Source organism: Camponotus vicinus, unplaced genomic scaffold, assembly GCF_025532165.1.
Source record: "Camponotus vicinus isolate PSW18456_S1 unplaced genomic scaffold, iyCamVici1.0 SCAF_7, whole genome shotgun sequence".
Lineage (NCBI taxonomy): Eukaryota > Metazoa > Arthropoda > Insecta > Hymenoptera > Formicidae > Camponotus > Camponotus vicinus.
Window position 1 is genome coordinate 11,069,690 of NW_028141979.1, and position 21,274 is coordinate 11,090,963.

At 33.7% G+C, this 21,274-nt stretch overlaps 1 protein-coding gene across 1 annotated transcript in view; it reads left to right on the forward strand.

Moving 5' to 3' along the window:
* LOC145974560 (uncharacterized) overlaps positions 1 to 21,274 on the forward strand; it is a 148,920-nt gene that overhangs the window by 92,949 nt on the left and 34,697 nt on the right. The window contains exon 4 of the mRNA XM_083104458.1: positions 5,428 to 5,449. Within this exon, the coding sequence (XP_082960584.1) occupies positions 5,428 to 5,449 (22 nt within the window). The remainder of the gene's footprint in view (positions 1 to 5,427; positions 5,450 to 21,274) is intronic.

Sequence of the window (21,274 nt, forward strand, 5' to 3'; positions counted from 1 at the left end):
TAAAAATCATCGATTTTTCTATCAAGTTCAAGGCCAGTTAAATATTACGCAGCGAGATTATTGTATTTTCGCTGTGTGGACGTCAAAAAGCTTGAAAATGGTACGTGTTAATAGGGACAATGTATTTTGGAGTAATCAAATGCTGCCCTTTTTAACACGTTTCTATTATAATTGCATGCTGCCAGAAATTTTGGATAGTCGGCATAATAGACATATGCCTATTAGAAATCCAGAATATACAGGGTGAGCCATTTTAATCTATGCACCCAAATTTCTTTGTACCTAAGACAGATACGGAAAAATGATTCAGACAAAAGTTGTTTGGTTTCGAGGGGGCCATAAGATGGTATCATTGGTTTGACCTTGAAGAGTTATTTGAAGGTCACATGAAGGTCACCTTCAATTTCTTAAATGGAACCTACTATTTGTCATTGCATATTCTTGTAACTTATCTCGAGAGCTTTCCAAAACACTATAATTAAGTATTTTTTTGTTAAGTACTTTTTGAGTTATGAGGCTTGAAATAATTTCTTAATTTTACATAAACCGTAAAATATCTTGTAAAATATTCATTTTTCGATTATCTTACCTTAATACTTTTACGTACAAAATAATGAGAGGAATCAACTGGTGTAAAAAAAAACACATTGTTGTTTTGAAGAAAAAATATGTAATTTGCAATTAACAATTCCATATTTTTTCTTAAAAACAACTATGTGTTTTCTTTACACCAATTGATTCCTCTCATTATTTTGTACATAAAAGTATTAAGGTAAGATAATCGAAAAATGAATATTTTACAAGATATTTTACGGTTTATGTAAAATTAAGAAATTATTTCAAGCCTCATAACTCAAAAAGTACTTAACAAAAAAGTACTTAATTATAGTGTTTTGGAAAGCACTCGAGATAAGCTACAAGAATATGCAATGACAAATAGTAGGTTCCATTTAAGAAATTGAAGGTGACCTTCATGTGACCTTCAAATAACTCTTCAAGGTCAAACCAATGATACCATCTTATGGCCCCCTCGAAACCAAACAACTTTTGTCTGAATCATTTTTCCGTATCTGTCTTAGGTACAAAGAAATTTGGGTGCATAGATTAAAATGGCCCACCCTGTATAATAGAAGCTCAACAAGCAGCCAAAAAATTACAAAAAAATCGACAATGTAATGTAAAAGAGGTAAATATTATCGAAGAAAATCAATGTTGCGAATCTAATACTTTTCCAGTCGAAACAACTATTACTAGTGTTACTGCTCTAAATGCAGAAGATGCACAAGATGACGATTGCATTGTTGTGAGTTACTCACAAAATAAAGAGCTAACTGAAAACGAGATGGCAAGACAAAAAGAATTTCTCGATAAGTCCATTGTTCCTTTTAATTTAATAAAAGATAATATATTACCTATACATAGTAAAATAAACGACGAATCATTGGACCGATTTTTACGGGTCGTAAGAGTAACAACTCGTTTTGAAACACAAAGTGTGTTATATTTGGAATATCCTCATTTAATTGAAGCAAGTCGTAGCGACAAAAGCCTACAAATTATTGGAGGGAATTGCAGTGATCACTGGCGATGTATATTTTTTGACGGTACCAAGCTTCGAGTATACGACAGTCTCCCTGGTTGTACATACGATAAATTGGTGTCTAAAGAAAAAAATTACATTCATCGTCGTTATCCACAAATAAGTGCAAATAATATAATATTTGAAAAAGTTCAAGCACAACCTGATGGCACATGTTGTGGAATTTATGCTGCAGCTTTTGCTACAACTGTAGCCTTAGGAGGAAATCCTTCTAATGAAAAATATTCCAATCGCGTGGAATATATGAGGCAACATTTTCTTAACATTATAATAGAAAATGAATTGTCGCCTTTTCCAAAATGGTAAAAATTCTAATAAAATATAAAAATTCAAATGAATATTGTTGAAAAAAGATGCTTCAATGTCAATGATAATTAGTCGGAGAGACGAAAGAAATACATATATTATGGTTGCGTTCTCACGGGAATGGGCGATGGAGGGGCCCATTCTATTCTCTATTTCAAATATATCGTATATTCTATAAATCTCGTTTTTGAGACATAAAATGTATCATGAATATAATATATATACATATACATATGTATATAACGATACATATGGTCCAAATAATTGCATATACTTTGTATTATTAGCTTTTGAAATTATATCGATTTCACAAATTTTACATAAAGTCTAATTCACAAAGTTACATGCAAATTCCTTTTGACTAGGGCGTCCACATGAAGGGGGCACTTGCGCCTTCCCTCTAGAAAAAAATAAAAAAAAATACACAATCCTTTCTCGATTTACACCTACCTTGTCGCAGTGAGAAAGCTTTTACTAAAAGGTGTATAAATATTATTTATATTATAAATATTATATATGTATAATTTATAATAATGTGAATATATATTTTGATATAAGAAAAGTTGAACCGATGTTTCAAATGCATACAATGTTTAATTTCATACAAGTATTTATTTTATCGGCTTGAAATATCATGGGCGATGTCTATATCATTTCACTTTCGATCCTGCGATATGGCCAACTGCTGACTGGTGTGTTATAGTTTTATAATCAAGTGGCAACTTATTATGTCAATCTCTAACGCATGAGTCAGAAGTTGGTCATGCCGTAGGGTCGAAAGTAAAAAGGTAGATATTGCCTGTGATATTTCATCAAGCCGATAAAAACTCGTATAATATGCAAAATATTAAATGCAATTATACATTATTATATTTATTTCAAATATTCTGGGATGAGTATTCCGTTATTCTCGCATTTGTCGCATCACCGAATTATAAACAGAACAGATCAGTTCGCGTATTGTATTTCCATAATATTGTAGTGTGTAGTTTATTTCACATGCACTGACATTTATTCAAAACCGACAAGCGCACTGAATTGATGCAATCATTCGTGTTTATTTATTATATTTTTTACTTGTGTGATTTTGGAACGCAAAGCCTCGCGCGAGAATAAAATCTTACAGGCGAAAAATATAATAAATGAACGAATGATCGCATCAGTTCAGTGCGCTTGTCGGTTTTGAATAAATGTTAGTGTATGAGTTCAAAAGTAAACTGCGCGCTACTATATTGTGAAAATACAATACGCGAACTGATCTGTTCCGTTTATAATTCGATCGCACGACGAATACGAGAATAACGGGATAGCGTCATCTAACAGTAAGTAAAATGCTGTTGGTAATATATCGACGCTTTTAGTTACGTTAAAATGAGGGCGCTATCCCGTCAGAGTTCGCTCGTCAGTCCAGCATTCCCTTAATATTAATAATAATATTTAATAATAATAAATAAATATTTAATATTAATAATAATATTTAATAATAATAAATAAATATTTAATATTAATAATACTATTTAATAATAATAAATAAATATTTAATATTAATAATAATATTTAAGAATATTTAATAATAATATTTAGTATTAATAATAAATAATATTTAACATTAATAGTGAAAGTATTAAACATTTATTTATTCTAATTAATTTTAAAACAAATATACGATGTATAAATATCATATGATAATAATATTATACGCTAAATTGTCACGTCTTCAATCAAACACATGTTCACGTTCGGCAGCGCTGTTAGTACCTTATTCTACCGTAACCTACCATAACCAAAAACTGCTTGCTGTCGCCGGGTAAATATCGTCGCGTTGTCGCGTCATCGCGTCGTGTAATAACGTATGTGCGCGTGTCTTTCTTTAATCGAGTGGTTTTTAATCGCCAACAGTGATTATTCGACAGTGATTGATAGTGATTAGTGATAGAGTCATTGGTAAATTTCTCGTCTTATCAGTGAGTGAATAAATGTGATTATGTTGAAGTTTATAAAAGAATACAGTTTATAAAAGAAAAAAGAACTTTCGATTAATTATTTAGTGGATCTCTGTCCTTTAGAACGTGATATCTATGTTCAATTTGAGCGAAAGTACGATCTATCGGAAAATTAATTTCTCAAGGAATTACAGCAATACATCGAACAAGGTAATAATAACTATTTTTTAGTGTTGTGTGAAAACAGATTTCGGGATGTCAAATAAACAGTGTTAGAGAAAATTCGCGAAAGAGAGGGATTTTTAGTGGGTAGGGAGTACCGAGTTGGTAATTCGACTTGGTACTCGAGTCCCACATAACTCACCGGACCGTCCGGTGAGTATGCATAAAATGCATTTTCCCCTCTCTCGTAAAAAAAAAACAGTACAATTTAAAATAATAATAATAATTAAAGCGAAAATGTATAATAATAAAAAGTAAATAATAATTTAAGTAAGAATAATAATGACTTAAAGTGAGTAAGCATATGAGAGAGAGAGAGAGAGAGTGAGGGAGGGAGGGAGAGAGGCAGAGAGAGAGAGAGAGAATGGGAATGTATGTATTCGCATATGTATGTCTGTAGCGATCAGGTGATCGCAGCAGGCGCCCCGCATAAGCACCCGCGTCTGACGGTGAATCGCGCCACTCTTGCCTGCCTCTTGTATCCGACCCGTCATAAGTTAATTACTTCTTTTAATAATTCAAAAACTAAGCGTCGGACGAAATTTTGCCAAAGAAAAAATCGTCTTAGAATTGACTCAAGAATGTGTCATTTTAAGGACAATTAGGTTATTTTGAATCACCCTGTATATATATACATATATATATATACCCTATATATATATATATATATATATATATATATATATATATATATAGGGTGAGTCACTTAAGATCGGCCACCCGAATAACTCCTACAATTTGCAATTAACAATTACATATTTTTTCTTAGAAACAATTATGTGTTTTCTTTACACCAGTTGATTCCTCTCATTATTTTGTACATAAAAGTATTGAGGTAAGATCATCGAAAAATGAATATTTTAGTAGATATTTTATGGTTTATGTAAAATTAAGAAATTACTTCGAGTCCTATAACTCGAAAAGTATTTAATGAAAAATAACAATTATAATATTTTGGAAAGCTTTTGAAATAAACTACAAGAATATGTAATAAGAAATAAGGAACGTTCACAAATATTATTGAATTATATTAAATTGTATTAACACACCTAATAACTCGTGTCTGCTCGTAAATGCCTTTTACTCCTGTCTTAATTTATTGTAATTTATGACGAGCTATAAAAAAATTTTGTAATTTTTTATCGTTACGCAGGCTGAAAGAAATGCGTTATTCAAATATGTCTTTTTTTCAATTTGTAAGGGTAAATTTTGGACTTAATTCAATGAGGTCACTTAAAGAATGGATTAAACTCCGTAAGCATATTATTAAGACCAAATTATACCTGAATTTTTTGCGTAATTGTATTCGATCCAAAGTGTTTGCACCGAAGTTTTATGTATTGACTAAAAAACTAGGGGTTAGTTTATTTCACATCAAGTCCATTAGAAAGATTAAACAACTAAGTACCGCTTTTGTTACTAAGCTGATACGTACTGAAATTAGGGACCTCTACTATAAGATCAATTTTTTACAAGCGCAGATTTACAAAGTATCCAATGTTATCTATGGATATATTCCGGTTTCCGTCTGTAATGATTTCTTTTCGAGACAGAGTGGCCCGCTATTTTCATATTTTTTTAAAGAACAAAAAAGATTCGATAAAAGATTTAAATTTTTTATAAAAAAACAAGGTTTATCAGAACTGGAAGAAATAGAACCTATACGTTATTTCTATATTAAGCCTACACAGAATAATTCTGTAAATAAAGTGTTGTTCAAGCTTCACAGTGATTCTCATACTGATCGTGGGGAAGTTTCTGAGATAAATGTTGCACCATTGTCCTTTGTCAATATTCCTCAACAGGTTCTTAAGGACAATTGGTTTGTTAATTTGTCCACAGTTACAATTCCGGAAAGCGTACAGAGAGTTTTACAACTGGGAGAAAATTTTAGTCTGCCGTCTTTGGATAAAAACGAAGTCACGATTGAATTTATTAAGAACTTTGAAAATAGTCTTAAAAAATTACCGTTACAGGTAAGACCATACATTAGAAACAGGTCTGCACATATTATTAATAAATTACCTTTCTATACCCCTCCACGCAATCCACTAATTACCACGGATTTAGTGAGAACTACTAAGGATTTCCTTAAAAACAATACGAATTTAATCTTAACAAGATCAGACAAGGGGAATGTTACTGTAGCTTTGGATAGAGATGTGTACATTGCCAAAATAGAAGAGATACTGGATGACACTGAGACATACAAGGTCATTGCGAGAGATCCTACTAACAAATTAATTAATAATTTGAAAGATATTCTATCGAGATGGAAAAAATCTAAGTTTATATCTGAGGGTACATACAAATCTTTATTGTGTACCTCTGGTTCTTTACCAAGAGCTTATGGTCTTCCTAAGATACACAAAGACGGCGTACCTTTCAGAATTATAGTTTCATCTGTAGATAGTCCCTTGTACAGCCTTTCTACTTTTTTGCATAAAATATTATTTAATAGTTTACCAACAATTGAGCGCAGTGTGAAGAACAGTTATCAGTTAGTTGACAGACTTTCAAATGTACGCATTGATAACAACTACCAACTTATTTCTTTAGATGTCATCTCGCTTTTCACTAACATTCCAATAGAGGAGGCTCTAATTTGCATTGATAACAGATGGGACGACATTTCCCAAAATTGTAGCGTCACAAAGAGTGAATTTATGTTGGCTGTTAGATTTGTTCTAAAATCGACATTTTTTAAATTCAACAATATAATTTATGAACAAACACATGGTACACCAATGGGTTCCCCACTATCTCCTGTGGTAGCTGACATATTTTTACGTGACTTAGAAAGGAAAGCACTAGACTCGCTTTCATTTTGTCCTGCTTTTTACTTTAGATACGTTGATGATATAGCGATGTCGTTACCGGTGTGCGAAATTAATAACACCCTAGACATTTTTAATTCATTTCATCCTCGCATACAATTTAGTGTTGAGGTGGGAGTTGACAATTGTTTGAATTTTCTAGATGTCAATGTCAGTAGATAACAATAGAATATGTTGTGACTGGTTCCACAAAAAAACGTTTTCAGGAAGATATCTCAATTTTCATTCACAACATCCAATGAGTCAAAAAAGGGGAACTATTGTTGGCTTGGTTGACAAGGCTTTTTTACTGTCTGATCCAGTTTTCCATAAGAAAAATATCGAATTAATTGTTGAAACGTTGTTGAAGAATAACTATCCACTAACAACTATTTTCAGGGTAATTAATCAGCGTGTCAGACGGCTAATTATGAAAAATAAAAACAACATCTCAAATCTAGTTAAAAATACCCAGGACAGTGAGGAGGGGTCTTCATATTTTGTACTCCCTTTTTATATGAATATCAGCGATAGGTTTAATAAAATCACTAGGGATACTAATGTAAAAGTATCGTATTTTAGCAAGAACAAGCTTAATATGTTCATAAAACCACATAAAGATCCCATACCTAAATTAGACAATAGGAATGTTGTTTATGGAATCAAATGTTCAGAATGTGAGGCAATGTACATTGGACAAACGAAACGTAATTTAAAAACGAGAATCGCTGAACATCGTAGATGTCTTAATAATAATACAAGGGGACAGTATGTTATAGCGGACCATTACGTCGATTATAATCATGCTTTTGATTGGGATAGTGTTAAGATTCTTGATAAAGAAAAGTTTTATTATAAACGTATTGTTTCAGAGATGTTACATATTAAAAAGCGTGATTTTACAATTAACTTGCAGACGGATACTGAGAGTTTAAACGAAATATACTCGTCGGGGTATATAAGACATTATCTCGACCTATACGAGATTAATGTTTGTCATCCTCGATACTTTGAATCTTTGTTGTAAAAATGTTTTACTGTATTTGCGATTTCGGTACGTTATAAAGTTAAGTTTACATTTTCATTATTTTTTCCTACATCTTGTGCTCGGTTTGTTGAATTCGTGTTTTATTTAACATTCACTGTCAAGGATCTGGACATCAACCAGGATATCTTTCAACTTTCCTTGTCGAACAACGAGGGATAAATTGAAGAGATATTTGAAGATGAATCAATGGACTAGGACCGAAATTAGCTTTAAATTCAGGCTTGGATGTTACATACATGCATCAGTTTTCAGTAATATTTTATATTGCCAGATAACGGTTTTTTTTTTCCTTCTTTTTTTTCTGTACTTCTTGACCGTTCTTATAACATTGTATGGACCGAACTATAATAAATGTAACTTTTAGAATTTTTTAATATTCTCTATTGTGTTGAAGATGGTTCAAAGGAAGAACCGAAACGTTCACAAATATTATTGAATTATATTAAATTGTATTAACACACCTAATAACTCGTGTCTGCTCGTAAATGCCTTTTACTCCTGTCTTAATTTATTGTAATTTATGACGAATTATAAAAAAATTTTGTAAGAAATAAGGATTTCCATTTAAAATTTTTAAGTTGACCTTCAAATCTCCTGCACGTCTCCACCTGGGAAAAAATGTTCCTCATAACATGACGTCCCTCTTGATATTAAACAATTTTTACTTCAAACATTTTTTCCTATCACTAAAATTGTAGGAGTTATTCGGGTGGCCGATCTTAATCTAAATATATATATATATATATATATATATATATATATACATATATATATACGTATATACAGGGCAATCCCGAAAAATCTTCCGTCTGTAAAATGACGTATTCCTGACACCATTCTAAGACAATTTTTCCTTTACCAAAATTTGATTTGAAGCGTAGTTTTTGAATTATGAGCAAAAATAGTTAGTAAATCACGCGTCGGGTACGGAAGGCAGGCAGGAGCGACGCGGCGTGCCGCGAGCGCGGGCGCAGCTGACCGCCCGACGGGTGATTACCACCGCATGAGTCGCTAACTATTTTATCTTATAACATAAAATTATGCTTTAAATAAAATTTTGGTAAAGAAGAAAATGTCTTAGAATTACGTCAGAAATACGTGTTCCTTAAAATAACGTTATTTTAATAATGAAAAGTTGTTCCGGATCGCCGGCTGTCCGACGTTGCAATCAGCTGATTGCTACACGCGATGTGTGTATGGCGGAGTGTGTGCGTAAGTGAGAGGGAGAGAGAGAAAGAGAGAGAGAGGGAGAGAGAGAAAGAGAGAGAGAGGGAGAGAGGGAGGGTAGGAGGGACAGACATTCATACACACGCACGCACTTTTTTCTCACTCTCTTTCTCTCTTTTACGCAACACTCATACACTCTCTCATTCAGTCTCTCACTCACACTCTCTCGGTCATTCACTCACTCACTCACCTGCTTACTCACTTGCTCATGTTAATAAATCGACGTAGGTTCTTCCAGTTAAAATATCTGGAAGAATAACTGGACCAAGTATTGCAGTGCCCATTATTCCAGCCTATACATTAATCTTTCAACGAGTTTGAAAATTTCGAAATCGCGTGACTCTGGGATTTTCTTCGCTCCAAAAGTGCATATTATGCACATTAAAAATTCCTTCTTGTGTGAATAGCGATTCATCGCTGAATATCACACGAGAGGAATATCTGGGATCTTGATCGACGTTTCGCAGAAAATTTTCGCAAAACGTTCGTCTTGCAGGGTAATCTGTTGGTCGTAAATGTTGCACGCGTGTATAATGAAACGCGTGCAACTTTTCTTCTTTTAATATTCTTTGTACGGTTGTATAGGATAAATCATGTTCTCGAGCAACTACCCGAATACTTGTTTCGGGATTATCCTCGAAAGTACGTATGACTCTCTCCGTGTTCCGTACATTTCTAACATAGCGATTTCTCCCAGCGTCGTGCTTGTTCGGCAGGACACTGCCAGTATCATACAGTCTTTGAGCTGCTCCAAGTATGACGTGACCCGATGGATGTCTTCGGTTTGGATATAATTCGGCGTATCTTCTTGCAGCAGGGTTTTGCTGCCTGTGACACTCGCCAAGTGCCATCAGCATGTCATAATATTCTTGACTTGTGTACGCTGCCATATCTTCTTCGCGCTTATTGATAATCGCTGATAATCGCAGGCTTATTGATTGCATCATCGATCGTGCGTCTAATTTATACGATCTTCGCTGGGGGTCTATGCCCCTCCTCGCCTCCCGCAACCAATCGCGAATGTCGCGGACGCTAATTAGTGATTGGTCGCGGGAGGCGAGGAGGGGCATAGACCCCCAGCGAAGATCGTATAAATTAGACGCACGATCGATGATGCAATCAACGCATGAGAGCTTGCATTAGGATGGATGGCGGGCATTTTGAGCATCTGCTTTAAAATTTTTTTTAGTCAATCCGCTCTTTTCAGAGCGACCAATACATTTTCACGTTGGAACATTTCATTGTAAGCAGAATAAAAATAAATTTTTCCAAATGTAATTTTAATTACATTATTCTTGCGATTGACTTAAATCTTCGCATCGTGAATACAATAATTTCGAAAACGTAATAACGTATAACACATTTTAAAATAATAATTATTTATTATAATTAGAAATAGTTATTATTTATAATAAATAATTAATTTTTTAAGTATGTCATTATACGTTTTCTACCGCATTCGCAATGCGAAGGTTTTAGCCGATCGTTCGTCTTATCTCGCGTCAATCACGCGCCACGCGCAAGTCGTTTGTTATATGTCGCGTGTCGCGTTTCTGGCAACATAACTCTTGTGGTCGCGCAGTCTTCGCGGTCCGTCGCTTCGCGTCGAGTCATGTGCTGTTTGCATTCGCGTTTCTTTGAAAGTAATTTTTGGTATCGATAAATCGATAATGAGTGAATAAACAGTAAACTCGTTATCGCGTAATCTGTATTGTGTCAATCGAGTGTGAGACTAATAATCGAAAAAATTTCGATGTGTCGCGCATCTCTAGCAATCATAACCGTGCAGCAGATAACAACAATACATAGCATGAAGATTCGCTACGCTGCTACAAGGTGAGTGAGCAAGTGAGTAAGCAGGTGAGTGAGTGAGTGAATGACCGAGAGAGTGTGAGTGGGAGACTGAATGAGAGAGTGTATGAGTGTTGCGGAAAAGAGAGAAAGAGAGCGAGAAAAAAAGTGCGTGCGTGTGTATGAATGTCTGTCCCTCCTACCCTCCCTCTCTCCCTCTCTCTCTCTTTCTCTCTCTCCCTCTCTCTCTCTCTCTCTCTCTCTCTCTCTTACGCACACACTCCGTCATACACACACGTGTCGCGTGTAGCAATCAGCTGATTGCAACGTCGGACGGCCGGCGATCCGGGACAACTTTTCATTATTAAAATAACGTTATTTTAAGGAACACGTATTTCTGACGTAATTCTAAGACCAGTGTTGCTAACTCGGATCGTCGTTATCCCACTAGAGAGCTTCGTAAATTCCGCTGAAAACCACTAAACTCCTCTGCGTTCTTTTCCATCAGAAATCACTAACGGTACATGTTTTCCCACCAAAAACCGCTGCATGTATATATACTTTGTCTAGTGACAGTCACGCTCTCCTCACGTCCCCACTTTGTCCGCGAAATCGTAATTTGACTCGAGTATTACTTCCTCTTCATCAATTGAAAATTACGAAAAGTTCTTATAAATTTCCTTCGAGATGAGTAAAGACTCAAAAGATAAGCGATATACTCAAAAATTCAGAAAAGTCTGGCTCACGGACATACAATTGAAAGAATGGATCGTTCAAGTAGATAGTCTTTATATGTCTAGACAATTTGATAAAGTTTGTCATAGAAAAAATATTGTTACATCTTACATCAAGATTATATATTTTGTAACAAAATTTAATGGAAAAACAGGTAGCGGGCAACGATACGAAGGCTCACTGCAGATTCTGCAAATGCGACTTAGCGGCCAAATACGTGGATTTAATAAATCACAGCAAAACAAATAAACACACTCAAGCTGCAGAGTCATTTTCTTCACAACGACAACAAAAATTGCCTTTTTGCGAACAATCGTCGAGCTTGTTAGCTGCCGAAGGATCGATGGCACTTTTTCTCTGTGCACATAGCGCAATCGCTTCGTGTGATCATTTGGGTGAAATGTGCAAGCATACTTTTAATGACAGTGAGGCAGCAAAAGGTATAAAAATGCATAGAACAAAATGCAGTGAAATAATAAAAAATATACTCGGTCCTTATTTTAACAACGAGCTGCTCAGCGATATTGGAGACGAAAAATATAGTCTATTATTGGACGAGTCGAACGACGTGTCCGTGAACAAGTTGTTAGGTATCGTTATAATATACTATAGCTACAAACAGGGAAAAATAATCGCGAGTTTTTTAGCACTGACCAAACTGGAAACATGTAATGCCGAAGGTATCGTCAACGCTTTAAAGAAAACTCTTGAGAAAATGAGATTGGATTTAAAAAACTTGTTGGCTATTGGAACTGACAATGCTTCGGTTATGATCGGGATAAATAACGGCGTTTATGCAACATTGAAAGCGGAAGTTTCGTCGCTGATTTTGATCAGGTGTCTTTGCCACTCGTTGCAGCTCGCCGTGTCACATGCCATGACCGATACTCTTCCGCGCAATCTCGAGTTTTTAATTCACGAGACCTATAATTGGTTTTCAAAATCCTCTATGCGTCAAATCAAATACACTCAGCTTTACGAAACGATGAACTGTGGTAAACGCCCTTTACAAATACTACAGGTTTCCAACACGAGATGGTTATCTATAGAGGCGGCTGTAGATAGAACGTTGCACCAATGGTTCGAGTTGAAAACTCATTTCAATATGACGAGACTTTCGGAGAAATGTTACTCTGCGGAGATTCTATACAACATGTATTGTGATGAAACAAACATGTTGTATTTGTTATTTCTAAAGCCAATTTTGTCTGAGATACAAGTTGTGAATAAAGCATTTCAAAGTGAGAAAAACGATCACGTGAAACTTTAAAACGATCTTAACATCGTCGTGCAAGGAATTTCGAAAAAACTCGTGTTGCCAACATGTAAAGTAGATCCTCTGCTGAGTTCCATCGAGGATTATCTCGATCCTAAGCCATATTTGGGACATTCATTTGAGAAAAAAATTGAGCAGCTTAGAAAGGACGGAAAAATTAATGTTCATGACGAGCAAGGAATCCGCGAACGATGCAAATCATTCTTACTCGGCCTTTTCAAGCAGCTTAAATAACGATTACCTGAGAATGTAGTTATTCTTAAAAAAATATCGCTGCTCTCAGTGGACAATATATTGAAGGCGGTTAAAGAACCAATACAACCATTACTGGAATACATGGGCGCCTCGAGTAATATCGATGCTATTGAATTACAACTTTCAAAAATCAATTTGATTGATTGGCAGAACAAAACTGATACCATTACATTTTGGGATGAGGTGAATAAATACAAGGACGCATCTGGAAATAACCCATTTGCCGAATTGGCCACTTTTGCTTTGTCGATGCTTATTCTGCCATATTCAAACGCGCAAGTTGAGCGGATATTTAGTCAATTAAATCTTGTAAAAAATAAAATACGAAATAAGATGTCGGTCGAAATGACAAATGCAATTTTAACGATTCGTTTCGGACTAAGAAGAAACAACAAATGCTGTCACAACTACGTTCTGCCGTTAGAAGTAATACGGAAAATTGGTTCCAAAGAAGCCTACACCAAACAAACAGCTGATGAGTCGTATTCGCAAGCAATTGACGGGAATGACGATGATATCATCGATTTTTATTTCGATTAACATAATTACTTTTAAAATGTTTATAAAAGACATATGCCACTAGATAATTTTGAGTTTATTTAGTTTATTTAATCTATTTGAGTTTATTTAGTTCGTTATAAACGTTGTTTAATTTATTTCAGAGATTATACAATCAATAATGTTGAGTTCTTTATTTTATCAGTAATGTGATAGTATATAAGACTGATTATACATAATAAAACAAATAATTTTAAATTTATTTAAGTTTGTTTTCATTTATGTTTGAATTACGAGATTACGATTCTTCTGCGAGAGATTCTATACTGAGATGTAGGTGATTGAAATTTTTATAAATTAACAGATATTGCTAAAAATTTGAAATTTCAGTTTGAATGTAGGTTATTTAGATTGTGGTTTGGTTTAGGATTTAGTTTGGGATTTGGAATTTGAATTGAGATTTTAGGCGAGATTTTTGGTATGTGTAAATTTAGTTTATTTGTCGAAATTACATGTGCATAAAAATAAATCAATTATTAAACCACCAAATTAGATACCGATATCCGATATTTTTAATAATGTTCCATATTACCCCCACCCTTAAGAAATTTCTCATTAAAAATACTAAATTATTTTAAAATTATAAAATTTATCTCTAATATATCAAATTACATTAAAATTATCAAATTTCCCGTTAAAAACACCAAACTTTTTTTTAAATCGTCAAATTCCCGCTAAAATTACCTTAAAATCACCAAATTTCCCGTTAACCACTAAACCGATAAATCTTACCGCCAAACATCTTCGAAAACCACCAAATCTAGCGGAAAAACCACCAAGTTGGCAACACTGTCTAAGACATTTTCTTCTTTATCAAAATTTTATTTAAAGCATAATTTTATGTTATAAGATAAAATAGTTAGCGACTCATGCGGTGGTAATCATCCGTCGGGCGGTCAGCTGCGCCCGCGCTCACGGCACGCCGCGCCGCTCCTGCCTTCCGTACCCGACGCGTGATTTACTAACTATTTTTGCTCATAATTCACAAACTACGCTTCAAATTAAATTTTGGTAAAGGAAAAATTGTCTTAGAATGGTGTCAGGAATACGTCATTTTACAGACGGAAGGTTTTTCGGGATCGCCCTGTATATACAGGGTGTTCCATTTTAATGTCCCACCCCAAATAACTTTCTTATTTTTAATTTTAGAAAAAGATGTTTCAGACAAAAGTTGTATGGTTTCAAGGGGGACATAAGGTGGTATCATTAGTTTGACCTTGAATAGTTGCTTCAAGGTCACGTAAAGGTCACCTTCAATTTTTTAAATGAAATCCCTTACTTTCTATTGCATATTCTTGTAACTTATTTCGAGAGCTTTCCAAAACACTATAATTAAGTACTTTTTTGTTAAGTACATTTTAAGTTATAAAGCAAGATCGGGAGACGACCCGGCCGGTCAAGGCAAGATCGGGAGACGACCCGGCCGGTCAAGATAAGATCGGGGCATGTGTACAATTATTGTAGATGTTCGAAAAGACCGCCATTCACTTGGATACAAATGTTTAACCTACGGCGAAAATCATTCCGCACGTTTTCAAGGACATCTGCGTTTATATTTGTACATGCCTCTCGAATACACTCTTTCATGTTTTCTGCTGTTGTAGGCTCTTCCGCATAAACTTTTTGTTTTATGTACCCCCAAAAGTAAAAATCGAGAGGGGTTAAATCAGGTGATCTTGGTGGCCATTCGTGAGTCACTATTAGTCAGTATTAGATACAACGCGCGAAAGCATCGAAGTATCGGCGTGCAATCCATCGACATTACTTCCGCGGACGCTGGAAAGTCCTGCACAAAAATATTATTCAGTTCAAATAGATGCCCTAAATAAATATTCAATTCATGATCTAAAAAAATTTTGTTGGGGTAAAGAAAATTTTTCCTTATTCTAACGCACGTTACGTAGAACTGGCAGAACTTTTACACTTTATTCTTAGCAGCTCATACGCACGTTAAAAAGCATTGATATTTTCTTGGCAAATGTAATACATATGTATTTTGAGCATTTTTACAAAATTTTTTTGTAATTTTGTAATTATGGCTGATTATCCGCTAAACGAAATGGTCGACATAATTCGTATTTTGGGTGAAACTGGAAATAATTATAGCGCAGCGGAAAGACTGTATGCTGAAAGGTATCCTAACAGACGCCATCCGTGTAGAAAAACCATAAGAAAACTCACCGAGAGAGCACAACAGGGAAGTTTAAAAAGAATACGGCAAAAATCGGGGCCAAATGCAGAAAAATTATTATTGATTGTCTTGGATGCAGCTGTATTGAATCCTCAAATTTCCACCAGACAAATTGAGAGACAACACGGCATATCAAAATCGACAGCAAATCGAATACTTAAAATAAATAGATTCCACCCGTATCATATCCATCTAACCCATCAATTAGAACCGAGGGATTTTGAGCGACGCTTGTAATTTTGTAACTGGGCCTTGAATCAAATTCAAAGAAACCCACATTTTATCGCAGAGATGCTCTTTTCTGATGAAGCCACGTTCGGTAACAGAGGGGGCGTTAATAGACATAATTCTCATTATTACTCCGATCAAAACCCTCATTGGCAAAGAAGCCAAGAATTTCAAAGACAATGGTCTATTAACGTTTGGGCAGGTATTCTTGGAAATAATATCATAGGTCCATACTTTTTTGAACAGCATCTAAACGCGCAAAACTATTTTACATTTCTCCAGAATGATCTGCCCAACCTTTTGAGACATATCAATAATGACTTGCTCAACCGAATGTGGTTTCAGCAGGATGGAGCACCAGCTCACAGGTCCTGAAACGTTACTAGATAGATTCCCAAACAGATGGATAGGAATGGGTAGTCGGACTCACGAATGGCCACCAAGATCACCTGATTTAACCCCTCTCGATTTTTACTTTTGGGGGTACATAAAACAAAAAGTTTATGCGGAAGAGCCTACAACAGCAGAAAACATGAAAGAGCGTATTCGAGAGGCATATACAAACATAAACGCAGATGTCCTTGAAAACGTGCGGAATGATTTTCGCCGTAGGTTAAACATTTGTATCCAAGTGAATGGCGGTCTTTTCGAACATCTACAATAATTGTACACATGCCCCGATCTTATCTTGACCGGCCGGGTCGTCTCCCGATCTTGCCTTGACCGGCCGGGTCGTCTCCCGATCTTGCTTTATAACTTAAAATGTACATAACAAAAAAGTACTTAATTATAGTGTTTTGGAAAGCTCTCGAAATAATATATATATATATATATATATATATATATATATATATATATATATATATATATATATATACAGGGTGTTTCATTTTAATACGACCAGTCGAATATCTCGAAAACCAAGCCCGGGAGACAAAAATATTTCAGATGAAAGTTGTTTGGTTTCGAGGGGGCCATAAGATGGTGACAATGATTTGACCTTGAACAGTCATTTGAAGGTCACATAAAGGTCACCTTAAATTTCTTAAATGGAATACCCTATATATTTTTGCACATTCTTGTAGCTGACATCGAGAGCTTTCCAAAACACTATAATTAAGTACCTTTTCGTTAAGTACTTTTTGAGTTATGAGGCTTGAAATAATTTCTTAATTCTACATAAATCGTAAAATATCTTGTAAAATATTCATTTTTCGATTACCTTACCTTAATACTTTTAAGTACAAAATAATGAGAGGAATCAATTGGTGTAAAGAAAACACATAGTTGTTTTTAAGAAAAAATATGGAATTGTTAATTGCAAATTACATATTTTTTCTTCAAAACAACTATGTGCTTTTTTTACACCAGTTGATTCCTCTCATTATTTTGTACGTAAAAGTATTAAGGTAAGATAATCGAAAAATGAATATTTTACAAGATATTTTACGGTTTATGTAAAATTAAGAAATTATTTCAAGCCTCATAACTCAAAAAGTACTTAACGAAAAGGTACTTAGTTATAGTGTTTTGGAAAGCTATCGAGATAAGCTACAAGAATATGCAATGACAAATAGCAGGTTCCATTTAAGAAATTGAAGGTGACCTTCATGTGACCTTCAAATAACTCTTCAAGGTCAAACCAATGATACCATCTTATGGCTCCCTCGAAACCATAAAACTTTTGTCTGAAACATTTTTCTCTAAAATGCTTTGTTTCCGAAATAATTGCGTGCGTTAATTAAAATGGCTCACCCTGTATATATATATATATATATATATACACATACAGGGTGAGTTTTATTGCTTGTGTCAATCTTTTTATTATGCGGGAGATTACCGACTGCAAATTGATCGGTACATAAATGTCAATTATTTGGATCGACCGTATCGAGGGCCCGAATATAATGTGTATAATAACAGAGAGAAGCCTGAAGGCCATCGCACATGAATTTCCGTAACCATAAGCATAAGACGTAGCCATAAGCTCGAAAACCAATAGAAACGAGCTTTTAAGGTAAATGATTCCGTAAGATCAGAAATAGCCATAATCTTAAAAGGTAACATGAATTTCAATCAGTTGAAATTTTTACGTACGGAGAATTGATATATACAGGGTGAGCCATTTTAATTAACGCACGCAATTATTTCGGAAACAAAGCATTTTAGAGAAAAATGTTTCAGACAAAAGTTGTTTGGTTTCGAGGGGGCCATAAGATGGTATCATTGGTTTGACCTTGAAGAATTATTTGAAGGTCACATGAAGGTCACCTTCAATTTCTTAAATGGAACCTACTATTTGTCATTGCATATTCTTGTAGCTTATCTCGATGGCTTTACAAAACACTATAATTAAGTACCTTTTCGTTAAGTACTTTTTGAGTTATGAGGCTTGAAATAATTTCTTAATTTTACATAAACCGTAAAATATCTTGTAAAATATTCATTTTTCGATTATCTTATCTTAATACTTTTATGTACAAAATAATGAGAGGAATCAACTGGTGTAAAGAAAACACATAGTTGTTTTTAAGAAAAAATATGGAATTGTTAATTGCAAATTATATATTTTTTCTTCAAAACAACTATGTGTTTTCTTTACACCAGTTGATTCCTCTCATTATTTTGTACGTAAAAGTATTTGGTAAGATAATCGAAAAATGAATATTTTACAAGATATTTTACGGTTTATGTAAAATTAAGAAATTATTTCAAGCCTCATAACTCAAAAAGTACTTAACAAAAAAGTACTTAATTATAGTGTTTTGGAAAGCTCTCGAGATAAGCTACAAGAATATGCAATGACAAATAGTAGGTTCCATTTAAGAAATTGAAGGTGACCTTCATGTGACCTTTAAATAACTCTTCAAGTTCAAACCAATGATACCATCTTATGGCCCCCTCGAAACCATAAAACTTTTGTCTGAAACATTTTTCTCTAAAATGCTTCGTTTCCGAAATAATTGCGTGCGTTAATTAAAATGGCTCACCCTGTATATATACATGAGTGATTGCTACTAAAACGTTGTGGCACATCTCTATTCTACTCGATTTATGTTCTTCGAATTGAGATGTGTATACATATATCTGTTTATGTATGATTTAATATTTAATAATATTAAAGTATATTTATATGTGATATACATATATAAATATATAAATATACAGGGTGAGTTTTAATGGTTGTGTCAATCTTTTTATCATACGGGAGATTACCGATCGCAATTTTAATTGTTACGTCCCGGTTACAAAATAATAGAAAACTACAATACCGAGATGGGTAACTTAATTATTTTATTCTAATGCCTCCCGTATTTTTCAGTCACCCTGCATTCACCGGGTTTACTGGGGATGAGGGAGATTATGATCTATTATCAAATTTAAAATTATATTCTAAATGAGGATAAACAGAATAAAAAAGATAAAATAAAATAATATAATATAACTAAATGATTAGATTAAATAAGAAAACGCAATTGATCATAAAGTAATGCCGAAAGAATGAATAAAATTAAAATAATCAATATTAATATAAATATTATTAACTCAATCATTTCATTTATTAATAAACGATAATAATCAAATAATGATAATGAACTCAAATAATAGGATAATTAATAATTATAAATCGAAGTATAATTATAAATTATAGTAATAATTATGAATCGTACAATATAATTATATCAAGTAAAGTAATAATGACAAAATTATGTTAAATAATCCAATGGAAATTAAATTAATAACATTAATTATAATAATTATATGATAGAAAAAGGATTAAAATAATTTTAACTCACCTAGTTTCTAATTATCCCTTACTTACTAGGAGAATAATTAATATTCTTCCTTCCTTTTAGATCTGTCAGAAGTATCGCTCGAAATTCAAAGATCCCGCAGTGTGAATTTTCCATGGAAATGGATAATGGATTTCAAAATTCGGCGGTAAAGAGTGGTTCTCAGTAAAATCTCTCGTAGAACTTTCCAATTAACTATACATTTATATTATATAGAATAAAAGTGTATAAGTAGTTATAATCAAGTCAGTGAATAATGCAGTGAACAATCAGCGAAAATCAGAGTACGTCTTGACTATAAGCCGGAGAAAAAACTTCTGGTCCTCCGTGACAATGCCGGTAGACGCTGGTCCTCCTTAGTACGATTTGGTGGGGGATTAGATAATGCAAATTTCGTCATCTTCTTTGTCCGTTGGAATATCGATCGGCCAGAGCTTGGTATGCGGATGTTATGTTTAGCTGATTAGCGAGAGCAAGTCGCCGTGTGAAATATATGAACAAATTCTCTTAAAAATATTACAATTCTATTACAGGCTTAGTTCCTTTTTCCAAATTTGGCTATGTACAATTTTGAATTTTGCTCTTATTACCTAATTTCGATATTACTTAAGTGGAATATTTAATTAACCGAAAATTTACAAATGATGTCATAACGAGGGAATGACGACCAGTAACGGTCGTTATCTATAATTATGATTTACATTCCATAATAGATAAAAGCGCTCAAATCTTAAAGGCGTTTCAATATCGCTCCCTTGTACAATGCATTATTCGTTGATGAACTTATAATTCTTTTTATATAAGTATCCCTATGAAATTAATACTATAACTCTAATAAATTTGGTTAAAATAATTATTTAAAATAATTGATTAAAATATAATAAAAAATAATTAAAATATAATTAAAATTAATTAAAATATAATTAAGGATAAATGTAATTATGATGATAATGCTAACAAAAGATGATATTTCCTTCAATCTTGCTCTTTTGTAATTAGATGGAATTGCGCAAATTTCAATAAGGTAAAGAAGGAATTCACTTATATAGTAAAAAGAAGAAAATTATTGGTCGGGACGTCACAAATAAATTGATTGATACATAGATGTCAGTTAATTGAATCGACCATATCGAAGGCCGAAATATAATGTGTACAATTAAACCAAGTTAAAAGCTGAAATTATGTAGTGTGGATTTATTATTATTATTAAAGCTACGCATTTATTATTATTATTTTTTTATTATTTATTTCAAGAAGGCAGAAATACTACATACCTTTAGCGTA